This window comes from Dunckerocampus dactyliophorus, chromosome 14 (assembly GCF_027744805.1).
Source record: "Dunckerocampus dactyliophorus isolate RoL2022-P2 chromosome 14, RoL_Ddac_1.1, whole genome shotgun sequence".
In the NCBI taxonomy this organism is placed as follows: domain Eukaryota; kingdom Metazoa; phylum Chordata; class Actinopteri; order Syngnathiformes; family Syngnathidae; genus Dunckerocampus; species Dunckerocampus dactyliophorus.
Genome location: NC_072832.1, coordinates 9500400 through 9516556, shown reverse-complemented (window position 1 = coordinate 9516556; position 16157 = coordinate 9500400). Strand labels below are relative to the sequence as shown.

Genomic DNA, 16157 nt, shown 5'->3' with positions numbered 1-16157 from the left:
AATTCTAATCGTGATCAGCAAATTAAAGGCAAAATCACAAACGCATTCAATGATACAGTATATATATATATATATATATATATATATGTATATATATATATACAGTCTCGCCCACCCTACTTCCTGTGGTTTGCGTCAGTTTCAGCCTGTCTACAATTTCGGCGTACAGTGAGCTGTTTATGTACCCTCGGTAACAAGAAGAAAACGTACGTATAAGTCATTTGTGAATAGCAGTGGCGTCGCTCTACTCTCAACGTGGGCTGTGGATGTGGCAGCTCAGCACAGCACCCCAGCCTGACTACGTGTCTTTCGCTCTGAAGTTCACTCGCAAGTGTAGTTTGGGCTAATTTTCTAGTTTTTTTTTTTTTTTTATCATCGACAGGTAAGTTGCTTCAGTCATTTTTTCTCTTGGCCATTTTGTGCCATTTACATTTGTCGTTAAGATGACTTGTCAAGCTAATGCTAAGATAGCTAGCACCTTTCAACCTAATGTTCACCATGATGTACACTATAAAACGTACCGATTGGTTTACCAAAAGGGCATCAGACACTTTCCATGTTTATTCGTATAAACTAAACGAAACTGGTTATTTTGAGCGAAAATAGTTATTCGCTAACATTGGTATCATCTTCATCCACTAGTCACTGTCAATATGCACCATCGCAAGAGACAACGGATGTCGTATTGACAATGATGTTCAAATAGGCATTTTAATGCATGAACTTGACATTCAAATGTTCTGCTATTATTCAAGAGACTACGTTTAGGCAAATACATTCAGACGTGTGGTATCCCTTAGCTTGAGTTAAATTCCATCATAACCAAATTAACGCAAGATTCACCATATTCACTATTATTGCTTTGTGTTTGTCACGCCTGTTAGGTTTCAGTGCCATGTTTGCCAGACTCAACTTGTACGCTCACTTGTCGTCAAGAATTAGGCAAGTGAGTGTCAGCCCTGTCTCTATCAGAACATATTCCCAAGCAAAATGTAAGTAACATAGCTGATATACTTTATTCTCACTGGCCACTGTATTAGGTACACCTGCACAATATCACTCGATCTAATACAGGAGCTCTGTCAAAAACTCTTGCCTTCACAAAGATGATCATGGTTATTTTTGATTAAAACTGACAGAGAGGAATGCGTTTATTGCACTCTATACACTGCTTCATGCTGAATGTTTCTAAGATGCTCATTTCACACAGTTAAATAAGGCAACCGAAATCTTACACAACTAAGTATGCAGTACAGTTATACATCACCACACACTACATTGATAATAATTAACATATTGTCAAATTAAAAGCTTGTGCTGGGTCTTATTACAGCAGGTTTATCCATATTGTTGTGACCCGTAGTTGTAAGCATTTTTTCAGTTTTCGCACATGATACTTATGTTGCTTCTGATGCGTCAGTCTCACACCCACGCTCACATGGGAAATCTTTTGCCCACCGGAGTGAGTTGAAGCAAGCCAAGCGCATAGTGGTGAAACTGGGCAGCGCTGTAGTGACACGGGGAGATGAATGTGGCCTGGCACTGGGGAGACTGGCCTCCATTGTAGAGCAGGTAATGCTGGTTTCATATTTTTGATCCTCACGTGTGGTGTAGTTTTGGTTTAAAGAACTCATTTATCCTATCAGGTGGCCATGCTGCAGAATCAAGGCAGGGAGATGATGATTGTCACCAGTGGTGCTGTGGCATTTGGGAAGCAGAGACTAAGACATGAAATCCTGTTGTCTCAAAGTGTCAGACAAGCTCTGCATTCAGGACAGAACCAGTTGAAGGAAATGGTGAGTAATCACTTCATTAGATAAATAATTGTTTATTGTAATATAAACAAGTTTAATAGTTGTACATTTTTTAGTCAGTTCCAGTGTTGGAGGCAAGGGCTTGTGCAGCTGCAGGGCAGAGTGGTCTGATGGCATTGTATGAAGCTATGTTTACACAATATAGCATCTGCACTGCACAGGTATGTACTTGATCTTTTCCTACTTAATCCATAGTGTTGTTTTAACATAGGACTATCATTGACGGCTTGGTATGTGTGTGTTCATTTCTGCAGATTTTAGTCACAAACTTGGATTTTCATGACGAGCAGAAGCGGCGCAACCTTAACAGCACACTTCTTGAACTTCTACGGATGAACATAGTTCCCATCATTAACACCAATGATGCTGTTGTGCCCCCCCCTGTTCCCAGCAGTGACATGCAGGGGGTAAATGTGGGTACTTTGTGATGGGCATGCTGGGAATGCTAAGTGTGGTCCATGTTGTGTGTGGATTTGTCAAGGTGAAGGCATGCTTTAAATCAAATACACTCCAATCAAAAAATTTGAAGAGCAGTTGAAAAATTGTATGAATTTACATTTTGCACTGTTGTATCTTAAGAAGATTCTAAGTAGAGCATCAAAATGAAAAAAGAAGAAATGGGTAAGTTAGACAAAAAGTATGCAAATTCTTGCAGACAACCATCAACAGCTGATCAAAAGACCACAGCCTTTAAAAGCCAAAATCAAATCAACCAAAAAATGTCTTCAAAGGCCTCATCTCCTTCAACGCCACAAAATTGCAGATTGGAATTTGAACAAGAGCACCAAACATGGGACATTGACAGGTGGAAGAAAGTTTTATTCTTTGATGACGAAAAATGTAACCTTGAACGATCCTGATGGCTTCCAAGTTCCAACATTACTGACATGACAAGGAGATCCCACCTGAGTTGTTTTCCAAACGGCACAGTGGAGTGGGCGCCATCATGATCTGGGGTGCTTTTTCCTTCAACGGAACAATGGAGCTTCAGGTTGTGCAGGGGTGTCAAACGACAGCTGGTTCTGTGGAGATGTTGCAGGGGGCATCCCTCATGACTGAAGACCCTCATCAATGTGGTAATGACTGGGTTTTTCAACAGGACAACACTGCAGTTCACAATACCCGCCTGACAAAGGACCTCACTCTTTTGAACCATCCTGTGCGTTTCCCTGATGTAAATCCCGTTGAGAACATTAGGGGAGGGATGGCAAGGGAATTGTACAAAAATGAACATCAGTTCAGTGGATGCCCTCTTTAAGCCCTCCCACTAGTCTCCTGGGAACACTGGCATCAAGCATGCCCAAACCAATTTTTGAGGTGAATAATGGAGCTTTTTTATTTTATTTTTTTGATCTTTGGTCTTAAGCTTCTGATCAGCTGGCGAACAGCCTATTTTATATACTTTAATGGCTGTGTGCAATAAATTGCTTAGTTACTTTTTTGTTGTCTCACTCCTATTTCTTCTTTTTGCACTTTGAAGCTCTACTTAGAACCTCCTTAAGATCCAACAGTACAAAATGTAAATTCTTGCAATTTTTCAACTGGTCTTAAAATTTTGATCAGGTGTTTATGTTTTCATTGTGCTCTCACATGTTCCTACCACCCTCAAACACTGACATCTTGGACACTTTTAATTTTCAAGGGATGTAATTGTCTTCTGTCGTGGTATTTTGGTCTTGTTTCCTAAACTTTTTTTTTTTTTTAATGAAATTTACTGGCTTTGGCTGCATGGCGTCTTAATGCTGTATGTGCATAATAATACAGAAATGTGTTTCGTACAGCCTAATGATTTTTTAAAAATTATTTCAGGTGATAAGCATCAAAGACAATGACAGTTTGGCAGCACGTCTGGCTGTTGAAATGAAAGTGGACCTGCTAATTGCCCTGTCTGATGTTCAAGGTACAAAAAATCTACAACAATAATTTAATGTTAACATTAATTTGGTGTGAATTTGAACTGAAATATTTCTAAAAATGATGTCTAAAAACATTTATGTTTGGGTACAACGTCACTATTTAACTCTTTAAATTAATTCCAAGCACTGCTTATATTTTTGTATTACAGTGGAACCTTGGTTTTCATCATTAATCCATTCCAAAAGGTCATTGGCTGTTGCTCAGTAAGACGACACTGCTTTATTAGGGATTGAACTGGAAAAACAAATCTCTTTTCCAGGCCTCTATGACAGTCCTCCAGGAACAGATGATGCAAAACTCATTGATATCTTCTATCCTGGAGACCAGCAGTCAATCACATATGGTACTAAGTCAAGAGTCGGCATTGGTGGCATGGAAGCCAAGGTCAGCACAGCAGACACAGTACTTCATCTCAAATTGTATACTGAGTAGTTTTAAAATGGAAAAACTACAATTTTAATGCAGGTGAAAGCAGCTTTATGGGCACTGCAGGGTGGGTCATCTGTGGTCATTGCCAATGGCACAGACCCCAAAATCACAGGCCATGTCATCACAGACATTGTGGAGGGAAAGAAAGTTGGTACCTTCTTCTCTGAAGTGAAACCTGCAGGTGCTTTGGATTATATGCAAATGAAACCTTGTTTGATCGTGTGTTTTGTGAACATATATTTTTATAGTTACATGTTTGATTTCACGTTGTATTCCTGACACCATAAGGTCCCACTGTGGAGCAGCAGACAGAGATGGCCCGTCATGCCGGAAGAACTTTAGCTTCATTGCTCCCAGAGCAGGTGGCTTTCTCTTTCCCCTTTCATCTGATTTGGTTGAAAATGTGCTTTTGCTGTTTGCTTGTAATTATGATGACCATGACAAACATTTATCTTATTTATAAAACAATGCTGGTAGCTTTAATTATAGATGTTTCAACATTTTATTTATATTTATATGACTCAATTAATTTATCGAGTTAAGGCTCGTGTATGTGTTTTCAGAGAGGTGAGATCATCTGCTCACTTGCCGAGCTGCTGACAGAGAAGAAAGATGAGATTCTCAGTGCAAACAAGAGAGATATGGAGATAGCAACAGCATCAGGTGAAGATGAACAAACAGGAGACATGCGTTACTGTAATCCATGGGTGCTTAGTGTCAATTTGTTTCATTTCTTCTTAGTATATTAATTTTTTTTATGTTACTGATAGTACTCAACCACGAAAGTGTGGTCATTATTAAGTAATTCATTTTTGAAAAAAGGCGATGGGTGAGGGAGCGATGTTTGAACCGCAATGTGGCGAGGGATGACTGTATATTTAATTGGCCTAATCTACATTATTTGTGTCATTGATACAATTTTGGATAAAAGCTACCAGTCTCTTCTGTAGCTAAGCATGAATAATATTTTTTTTGTTTTCCCCAGGTAAAAAAAAACATTCCCATCATCATAAGCATCTACAGGGTCAGGCAAAATGATCTGACACATTTGTAGGTTAAATAAAAGGCAAATAAAGTAAAGAAACAAGAAAGTGTTTTTATTTTTTATTTTTATTTAAGTACATATAATGCCATTTTGTTTCATTCTGTTTTAAAAATTAAATCCGTCAAATGGGATCCATTATTGTCCACACACTCAATGCAGATCCAGTAGCTCTGAAGTTGGTAACCCATAAAAAGATCGTGTTTCGAGCTGGTACGGGATCATGTCTACCAAGATTAAAGTGCAAACGGAACTGTCGTTGTGTTGCAGTTACAGATTCGTTTGTTTTGATAAACGTTTCCACAATGAAAGCGCAATGCTCACCAGTCCAATTCATGGCAGCAACTGAAAAAGAAACAAAAAACAATGGCATTATAAAGAAACAAAGCAAAATGGCATTATATGTACTTTTCGAAAATAAAAACACTTTTTTGTTTCTTTACTTTATTTGCCTTTTATTTAACCTACAAATGTGTCAGATCATTTTGCCTGACCCTGTACTAAATTGCCATATTCAATTATAACTCTAATGCATTTATTGAAATTCTTTATAGGCCGTTTCTCCCAGGCTCTTATCGACCGGCTGAGTCTGTCAACCGCTAAATTGAACAGCCTTGCCATTGGTCTGCGTCAGCTGGCTGTGTCCTCCAGAGACAGCGTTGGCCGGGTGCTGCGGAGGACCAAGGTTGCAAACAACCTGGAGCTGGAGCAGATTACTGTCCCCATTGGTGTCCTGCTGGTCATCTTTGAGTCACGTCCTGACTGTCTCCCACAAGTAACCACCACTTGGTGCTTTTTGTGCACCTGTTCATATAATATAGTAGCTGGAGGCTGGTTACACATTTAAAGTTGTCCCTTTTAATGTGTGTTTCAGGTATCTGCTTTGGCTATTGCCAGTGGAAATGCCTTGCTGCTGAAGGGTGGCAAGGAAGCTTCCAACACCAACAGAATTCTACATCAGCTCACCCAAGAAGCGCTTTCTATTCATGGAGTAACCGATGCTATTCAACTGGTGAGATTGAAAATGTACCAATATATAAAATTAACCAATTATTCCTGTAATTACAATGCTGTGTTTGGCTGTTACTCACTATCATGTAGGTTAGTACACGTGAAGAAGTTGAAGATTTATGCAGACTGGACAAGATTATTGACCTGATCATTCCAAGAGGCTCATCTCAGCTGGTGCGAGACATTCAGAGAGCAGCAAAGGGTATTCCTGTCCTGGGCCACAGCGAGGGTGTCTGTCATGTCTACATTGACAGTGAAGCGAGCATAGACAAAGCTGTTGACATCGGTATGTACAATAGTTCTATAGTGTACTTGCCATAGTTTAAAAATGTCTCTGTCGCATTGTCTCATCTGGGGTCTTGTGGTGCCTTTACTGATATTCGGGGAACATATACATGTAAATTGGGGGCACCATGGCTCAGGTGGTGGAGTGGTCGTTTCCCAACCTGAAGGTTGCGGGTTCGATCCGCCGCCCTCCCGTGATCGTGTTGAAGTGTCCTTGGGCAAGACACTGAACCCCCAGTTAGTCCTGATGCTGTGTCATCAGTAGGTCAAAGTGCTTTGAGTGCCTTGGAGGTGGAAAAGCGCTATACAAGTGAAAGACCATTTACTATTTGAATTACTTTTATGATGCTCCCTATTGGTTGTGCTCAGAATGCTTTGGAAGACATGCCACCATACATGTAATCCTCAAAGTCCTATAAGCATGAGACAAGTGGTTAGTGACTTATGGGCAATTAATCGCTAAGCCCTGCACGTGCCCCTCCAGAGATGATGTCTCTTCTTTCAACCAGTCTTGCTCAAATTTTACAGACATGCTTGTCAGGCCCCTAAAAGTGTGTACCAACTTCCGTGGTGATTCTTGAAATTTCAAGTCAGTCCGATTTTATTGGGTCAGACTTTGGGGAACTCATGGGGAAATAATAGCACAGACGACACAGCAGAACATGCAACCCATGTCCTCTTCACCCTTTTGTGTGCAATGATTCAGTTTAAGAAGAGTTACACCGGGTCGGAGCCCTAATTTTTTCATGTGTCTATATTTGTTCGATTTTAATGTGTGTGTGTGTGTGTGTGTGTGTGTGTGTGTGTTGATTTCAGTCCGAGACTCAAAGTGCGACTACCCTGCGGCCTGCAATGCTATGGAAACCCTCCTCATTCATCGAGACTTGTTGCGAACGCCAATATTTGACCAGATCATTGATATGCTGAGAACAGAACATGTAAGATTCATGGTTGTGGTCATTCAGTTATGAACTATAGTTTCAGACATGTCCGGGACTTGTGCATTATAACCCAAAATACTTGAAATACAGGGTTCCCTCGTTTATAGCGGGGGAAAGGCTAGCGGGAAAGTGAAATCCGCCAAGTAGCTGACTTTATTTGTTTGCAATTATATGTTTTTAGGCTGTAAAACCCCTCACCATAAACCTTATACACTTTTCTCAGACAGGCATTAACATTTTGTCACATTTCTCTTTTGTTTAAACACTCAAGTTCAAATTTCATTAGAATTTTTATGATCAATCCACTAGGTTAGCCACAAGAAATTAAGTGACTCATGCATATTCACTCCTCTGACCGTGCCTCATCATGGCGCTGTTCGGCTGTAGCGTTTTTGTATCCTTGTTGATACATATTGCTCCTGCAGTTGTCGTCCTCCTCCTTAAACCAAGGATTAATTTAGCTGGTTAGCTTCTTCTTCTTCTTCTATTGTTTATTGGCGGTTAGCAAGCAGCTCACACAGTTAAATAGTTTACTGTTGACTATTGACCACAACAGGAAACGGCACAAAGGAGATTGACAATGCTCTACAGCCAATCAATCAGGACGCAGAACACAATGGGTGGGTTCTCCCATAGCCAATAAGGACTGTTGTGGCTCTACTCTATATTCAGCCGGCTATTGTCTACTGTGGTTCCAAAATGCTCATACAGGCACATAAACACATCCTGAGACGACTGCACTGTCTTGAACTCTCACATGAGAATAACACCCTCTACTGGTAGCAGTAGTAAATATAATAACAGACACATAAAACAGAGCACCGATAGATCGCTCTAATACACCACAAGGACGCAGAACACAAAGTGCTTCCATATGCTGTTAAAAAAAAGAAGCAAAATTGCACTTAAAAAAAATCCACGAAACGGTGAATCTGCAAATGTGAACCGCGATGTAGCGAGGGAACACTGTATTGTCATTATTTGTATGGTAATTTTAGCTGTGTTACACAATAACCACTCTAACTTCCCATTTTCATTCCCTCAGGTAAAAATCCACGCTGGTCCACGATTTGCATCTTATTTAACTTTCAGCCCATCTGAAGTGAAGTCCCTGCGGACAGAATATGGGGATCTGGAGTGCTGCATCGAGGTGGTGGACAGCATGGAGGAAGCTGTGGACCATATCCATAAATATGGTAGCTCCCACACCGATGTCATTGTTACAGACAATGAAGAGACAGCTGCACAGTTCCTGCAGCAGGTGGATAGTGCTTGTGTTTTCTGGAACTCAAGCTCTCGCTTTGCTGATGGCTACCGCTTTGGGTTAGGTATGTACAATATAAATTTAATTAAGAGTAAATTATGAAATGGTGTGAACGAGATGAGCATTTATTTTTCAGGTGCTGAGGTGGGAATCAGCACAGCACGTATCCATGCCAGAGGGCCAGTGGGTTTAGAGGGACTTCTGACCACCAAATGGGTCCTTCGCGGAGAAGGCCACACTGTAGCTGACTTCTCTGAGCAAGGAAGTATGAAATACCTTCATGAAAACATCCCTGTTCCCCAAGGGAGCTTCAGCTAGTCTCTGACCCAAAGTGCTATCAGTGACTCAAGTTTGCAAAATGTCACTTGTGAGTAAATTCAAAGTTTTGTGTTTGCAAATATCACTTTGCTGCTGCTGGTACATTTCTTTGTGTATCAAGCTTAGGAGCAGAAAGTTGCATGCAGAACAGAAGCTATTTATGCCACACAACTATGTCCTGGTTTTCAAAACCTGTGCACCAGTTGTTGACACATCCTAATTTAAAAACAAATCAGTTGGGGGGGAACCAGTTTTGTATTTGGTGAAGTGTGACAGGTCAAACTGTGGCAAATGAATCACTAACACAGTGGTAGTTTTTAACTTATTTTTCTACAAATTACTTTATATCCTTGCCTTTTTGTATTTGACTGTAAGAGTTTCTGAAGATTCCCGGTGCAGGTTTGTTTTGCTGTGTATCTTCTTGAGGCAGATTATTTGAATAAATATCTTCTACGGCAGCTTTTGTGATTGTGTATTTTTTGTATCTTACAAATTTCACACTGAAAAGTTGTGTTATGGTTTGAGAATATTTAAACAAAATGTTAAATTACTTAAAAAAATTTCTTAGTTTAATTAGTTAAAAACCTGTAGTAAATGTATTCCCATTAGATGTGTATACTGTATGAAACGTTTAAAATCCCTCTATCCATGATGACGTCACTAGCGTGGGCCGGCTTTTGGGTTAGAAACAAAATAAAATATTAAATTACTGAACAATATAACACAAATGTTTCATTTTTCTTCATTCATAATTGTACCGCACAAGCCTACCAATCATAACGCTATGTGAAAAACACAACCCAAACATATTTTATCTACAAGTTTGGCAATATCACGTTGTTCCTGCACCCTCGTGCCAATAAAGTTTTTTTTTTTTTTGCACAGCTCCACTAGCCTATACACAACACCGGCGGCTCTCCCCCAACACACTCATCTGTCATCCTCCTACTTACTAAACATGGCAGCAAACAATACCTACTCTATTGTAGAATATTTCGGTGGGGACGATGGTTACCGATGTGGCTACTGCAAAAACGAGAGGGGAAACTTTTCTCACGGTAAGTGTACCAACAGCAACAGCTAGTCGCTGTTAAGCATGCTAACAAACTAGCTCTTCCTGTCAGCTAATACAGTCACCGTAGTGCTAATGTGTACAATATTATGTATGTAACGTACACATTTTGTTTTTTAATCAGATAATATCAAAACACAGAAACTCAGCTCCGCCCTCCCACTTTGGCACGACACCGGCGGGCTCTCACCGAACACACTCATCTGTCATTATTTTCCTTACCAAACATGGCAGCAAACAGTACTTACTCTATTGTAGAATATTTCGGTATGGGTGATGGTCACCGATGTGGTTACTGCAAAAACGAGAGGGGAAAGTTTTCTCACGGTAAGTATGTTACATATATGTAACATCATAGCAAAAGCTAGTCGCTGTTAACCATGCTAGCTAATACAAAGTAGCTCTTCCTGTCAGCTAATACAGTCACCCTGGCCTTAATGTGTAGACGCTAGAAGACTAACAAACTTTATAAATTCCTACCACAGTATTTTCGTTTTAGCCATTCATCTGACAGCTCAAAGTCTCTACCCAGAAAACCCCATTAAAAATATGAACGCGTCCATTACGTCGACCTAGTATGTTGTAACAAATCAATATACACATTTTTCAGTTGTCAGTGATTTTTGCTTGTTTGCTCATGGCGAACACTGTAACATTAGGAGATAGACAACTGTTATGTCGCTAACTAGCATCAAGCTAGCTAGCTACAGTACAGGATATAAAACACGGCTGTGCCCGCCCATGCGGCACTCGTCAACTGGTCGCCACTGTCGCGATATAAAGAAGAAAGGCTTTAGATGTGCTGTCACACGTCGACACTTTTTTTTAAACAAAAAAATATAAGAACATCGCAGGCTAGCATTGTTACCAATAGTGGTTTAAAAGAACAAACTGAACAAATGAACCTCTATATTTGGCGCAATTCAAAGTTCAAACGTTTAAAAAAAAAATGTTCGGCCCGAATAAAATAACTGGCGTTCATGGCTGTTACTCACCGCTGTGTCGTACAGTATAGGCCTATAAATTCGCAGCGCGTGGGCATACAAAAAAGTAGTCTGAGAGAAGCGACCAACAATTTGGAGTCACCACGTGGTTAGGATACGCTATACATCAATGACAGCTAACATATAACAGCAGCTATTATTAGCTCACAACAGACGTAACTAATGCGCGCATGTGTGTTACGTGGGTCGTGGCATACAATGTTGGAGCAGCAAGAGCAGGAGTGCCTACTTGTGAGAAAACCTTGGAAGTGACACTTCATGGCATGCGGGTCAAATGTATGGTTGGCCCAGTCAGGCTTACCACCACACAGTGCGGGTTACTGCTGCCCAGTCAAAAGAGCTTCTTTCCTTTAAGCAAGCTTAATTGCTTTTCATCACCTTCCCAGGGTGCGTGCCTTGCACTTACATTAAACTTGGTTGTCAAGTATGGGGCAAGTTTGACACCCCAGCTTTACAATGTTAAGGAAAAATAAAGTTTTAGTTCAAATAACAATCTCAGAGACTGTTACAGGGCATGTCATAATGATACACAAATGAATACAGCAGGCATTCTCCTTGGGTGGTGAATGTTCCGTCCCCTCAGTGCTCATACACGTATACTGCCCACGTCAGTTCCACCAAGGATCGATACGGCTTGCAGAGGGATACGTTTTCTACTTGATAATAACGATACCTAAAAAAGCAGGCATCGCTGTATTTTTTGTGTTGACATCGACTTGGTATTGAAGTATCGCTTCTTGTGACAGCCTTACAGCAGTAGCAACATTAGTGACAAGAAAAAAGGTGTCCTTGCTGCTGGCCCTGGTTAATTAAATTGAATAATTACACTTTTACAACCGCGACAGGGGAGTCTCGGTTAGCATCTGCCAAGGTTAGCGTGTTATTAATACACTGCGTGAGTCCATCCGTTTTCTTAATATATTATGGTTATGGTTACATTTCCTTTGTCAACAAAGATAAGACTGTTTTACCATAATTAGGACCCAGGTGGTTACTAATGCAGTCAGGTAGTGATGCAGACGAGCTGTTCTTTAAGCTAAAGTAAGAGCGCTAATCTGGACATGTTACATCATGTGAGCAGCATGCATGGTTCAGGGCCGGAAAAGATACTATCCAAAAACAAAATGATTAAAAGTCTTCTCAAGGGCTAAAAACTTTGAACAATCTTCGTTTATATGTTGTGTAGACTGGTTTACAGTGAAGTGCTCTAGGAATGTGATAGTCACTGCAGTTTGCAAGATGTGTGTAGGATTTTAGCAGACAAGGTCAGAAGTTGATGTGGGAGCTCAGATGTCACTTCTGGGAACTTGGATGCAAGCTACTGTTTTCACAAATAATAACTGTGCGTGTGTCCACTGGGGACCATAAATGCTGTGGGAATATTGTTTGGTGGCACTTTTGATGAAACAGAAATTGGGCAAGACACTTTTGAGCTGTTGTGAAGTCTATCACAGTGAAATAAAGTTGTACACGAGAACAAGCTGTTTTCTTGCTTAGAATGGAGATGGCGATGCTCTGGAAGGATTGTTGTTCACACAATGTATATCGTTTTCATCATCATCATTATTAGACTCCTCATTGTTTTGTTCTGCTTTAAAGAAACTTCCAATTTCTACCGTTCTTCATGGGAGGTCCTGGAAGGACATTTAATGGGGGACTTTCTTATTAGAAATCAATAAAAGCCTGAAACTAATCCATCAAGTCAAAAACATGGCACACTCGCTGACTCGACAGTACATTCATTCACGTAATAAAGACAAGTCAAAAGAATAGTCAATTAATTAATGCGATGGCTCCTCTCGCGAGCTGATGATTGATAGATGCCACTGGTGCGGTTAGCCGTGGCGTCAGCTGTCAGCTGGTAGGACCAGAGCAGCACAGTCGACTCGCCCTGGAGGTGAGAGATGCAAAATAAGAAACACGATTAATGTATTTTTGAAATTATATCGCATGTTAGTGTGAATGAATATCAGAGTTTTTATTTTTTATTTTTGTGCAGCCCTAATGTGTATTTTCCCACTCTTATTTGTTTTGGTTATGATATTCTTTTCCTCAGGTATGTGGTCTCATACGATGACAGTACAAGACTATCAAGATCTTATCGACAGAGGCTGGAGAAGGTACTAAGTGTTTTGTGTCTGCTTTTTTTTATGCCAACAGCACGATAATTTTCAGTGGCCGACAATATCGGACATCCCTAATCCCTATTTTGCCTGATGTGAGATCATTTAAACGTGCAATAAATACCTTTTTCTGGCGATTACATCTGGTCCTTGTCTCACCGAACACCAACACCTAGTGGCCAATATAGAATACTATATTCACATTTACAATGCTGCTTCTGCCTTGTATTGTAGTAAATGTTATGCTTGAAAATGCTTAATTTAGGCTAAGAAAAAGGTACAGGTAGCTTAAATTTGCCTATGTAAAAAAATCATAATCATCTGTATTCAACCACGAAACGGCGATCATTTATTAATTATTTTTTACAGTGAACTGAATATTTTAATTATTTTTGTTTTTTACAGAAGTGGTAAATATGTTTACAAGCCTATAATGAAGAAGACATGCTGTCCACAGTATACCATCAGGTAATGGTTTTCCAACATGAATGGCATAAGCATGCCCAGTGGTATTTGCTTGGAAACAACTGCAGTTCCTACTTTGTGCTCCCTGTCAAGGTGTCATGCTACAAAATTCCAGCCCTCCAAATCCCATAAGAAAATATTAAAGAAGATGAATAAATTTATTTCTAAAGGAGAATTACTAAAAGGACCTGGTGATGAACATGGTGAGTATTTTGTTTAAAATATACAGTACAGGACAATGTTTTTGTTTTCAAATTTTCATCCTTCACCTTGTATTACCTGGCGTTAAGACATTGTTTCTTTTTGTAGTGGAACCAATGGATTCAGTGTGTGAAGATGCGGGTCCACGAGAACCGAGGTTAGAAATAACAAAGTCTGCTATTACAGACATTCAAAAGAAAGTATTGGAGTGTCCGGCTATCACAGAAGTAGAGAGGAATGAGGTAGATGTGGCACCCACTGGATCAGAACTACCCAGAAAAGATCCAGACTCTGTCGCAGACAGTAGAACAGCCACAGCTCCTAAACCTGGTAAGAACTCTGATAAGCTGTTGATCTTAAAATATTATTATGATGCACCTGCTCTTCAGTGGTCTGACTGTACTGTTAATGTATGTGTTGAAATTGTGTCCTCTGTTTGTATACAGAATCGTAATTAGTCACTGAAAAAAAGGTGTTACCACAATGTAACCCACAGCATTACTTTAACTGAGGTTTTTCTTTTCCTCCCATTGTGTAGTATTGCAGAACTGGAGGTCTTGGTTAAAAAACTTACTGTGTTGACCCAAATATAATAGGATTTTTTTGTCCAGAAAAAACAGAAAAAGACAGGCCCTCTCATATTTGGGTTTGAGAGGTTTATACATGGAAACCTGCAAGCCGTTGCTGCATGCTGCGCACGAGTGCGTAATTTCTGCGTGCTCTTTGCTGTCATTTTTACACTGGTCCGTGTGCTAGTCCTCAGTTCACTTGCAAGTGGACAGAGCTGCCAAATCATGAAGTTGTATGACATCCCCTTCAGCATTGTAGTGCATCAACAGTGACTTACCTTCCACTTCGTCCCGCGAGAGAAGTTCTGGTCGTTTTTTGTTGTGAAGGAAAGTAGTTTCAGCTAGTTGCTGAGGTCTCTTAAATTAAGGGTTTTGCTCCTCAAAACAATACGCGTTCAAAAGTGTAACACATTTGCAAACCGTTGCCCACACAAAGTCAGACCTCTCAATCGATCTGCATTATTTTCTCTCCGTTCATCTGTGTGCTGCCACTTGTCTACTGTTGTGTATGTGTTCCAGTGTTTACATGCACGGATGAAGAGAGTTATCATCTGCGCATGTAAACACCACCCCGGTCTGCCAATCCAGAGGTACTGTTCCTGACTTCCACGTAATGTTGAAGAAACGCGTCAAACATCCAACATGTGGTTTTCTATGCCAATTTTAACTACATATTGTACATATTATGCCATTGTATATTTTTGGGTAATTTGAAGGTAAACCACAGAGTGTTCGCTTAAATAACAGTGTGTTTTTAAATTTTTTGTTAAAAAATGGACTAATGAGCCCCTAAAATTCTTTTAACCAAAAGTTGCATTATGTTGAAATTGTTCTCATTGTCATTTCCCCTAAAATATAGGAAAATCTTGTTATTGTGATTTGTGACACAATGAAACAATCACAGCAATGGTCTCTACAAGTTTTACTCTGAGCACTACTTTGGAAGTAGTGCTTTGGGAACCAGGGAGGCAGTGTCATAGCTTTATGAAGTGCTAACTGCTGGAGTGGGAGCAAGTGTCTTTCACAGGAAATCATCTGTCAAAACATAATGCTCAACGTGACGCGTGTGTGTGTTGTCCTCAGGAGTACCTGAGAGGAGATGATGGCTGAGGCAGTGTGATTAACACATCCCAGAATCTAGATCATTATCATCTGGTGAACAGTGTGCCTGTGCCCCTGTGTACTGTCCAGAGGAAAACTGCTAAACTGAGCTGTAAATCCACATAATAGCTGGAATGGTAGACCGGCTCCATACTCGGATTTTACTATGATTAGGGTTTACTAGGATTTTAGTTCACTTTCATTGAAAACATTTTTGATAAAAACACCATTATGTGGTTAATAAAATAGGTTAGTAAGTCAAATTGTCGACCAGAAACACAAAAAACCCCCAGGCCAAACCAAAGAACAGAAGCTATCTCAATCATGAAAACGCCTCTTGTCAAGATGGGGTTTCCCTCTCACGCTGATAGAGGAGAAAGTTTAAAAAGTGAGCTGATGGTTGGCAGTTTGACAAGCAGGAAATGGTCCTCGTTTCCTTATTGCTCCAAACAGGATGTGGGCGTATAAACTGTTGACATGGGATGCCTGGAGAGCTGGGGGGCTTGGCGAGAGTCCCAAGAGATGGTGTTGGAAAAGGAAGAGTAGAAGGGAGGTGTTGGGTTAAGGGCCAGGTTGAGCCAAAAAAAAGACCATATTGCCA

The 16157-nt window shown here is 40.3% G+C and overlaps 2 protein-coding genes across 7 annotated transcripts in view; both read left to right on the top strand.

Moving 5' to 3' along the window:
• Window positions 1–175: 175 nt before the first annotated feature.
• LOC129193638 (delta-1-pyrroline-5-carboxylate synthase-like) lies at window positions 176–9479 on the top strand. Of its 2 annotated transcripts, none has more exons than XM_054798022.1 (17): window positions 176–382; window positions 885–992; window positions 1421–1572; window positions 1647–1796; window positions 1871–1975; window positions 2069–2221; window positions 3624–3714; window positions 3991–4115; window positions 4197–4341; window positions 4449–4522; window positions 4724–4823; window positions 5757–5977; window positions 6077–6214; window positions 6304–6499; window positions 7315–7436; window positions 8485–8767; window positions 8840–9479. In XM_054798022.1, exons 2-17 carry the CDS (start codon window positions 896–898, stop codon window positions 9019–9021), a joined length of 2334 nt encoding a protein of 777 aa, XP_054653997.1. In that variant the 5' UTR covers window positions 176–382; window positions 885–895; the 3' UTR covers window positions 9022–9479. The 2 variants fall into 2 exon arrangements, with proteins under 2 accessions (XP_054653997.1, XP_054653996.1); XM_054798021.1 differs by having other exon boundaries at window positions 179–382; window positions 2069–2227.
• Window positions 9480–9893: 414 nt separating this feature from the next.
• The window catches only part of LOC129193639 (arginyl-tRNA--protein transferase 1), a 44989-nt gene continuing 38725 nt past the window's right edge, over window positions 9894–16157 (top strand). For 4 of the 5 annotated variants that reach the window (XM_054798028.1, XM_054798024.1, XM_054798027.1 and 1 more), the window contains exons 1-5: window positions 9894–10079; window positions 13154–13217; window positions 13626–13688; window positions 13779–13888; window positions 13995–14216. In XM_054798028.1, the coding sequence (XP_054654003.1) occupies window positions 9980–10079; window positions 13154–13217; window positions 13626–13688; window positions 13779–13888; window positions 13995–14216 (559 nt within the window). In that variant the 5' untranslated portion in view covers window positions 9894–9979. Of the gene's footprint in view, window positions 10080–10233; window positions 10421–13153; window positions 13218–13625; window positions 13689–13778; window positions 13889–13994; window positions 14217–16157 lie in introns of those variants that run through there. The other variant, XM_054798026.1, reaches the window with a different exon arrangement.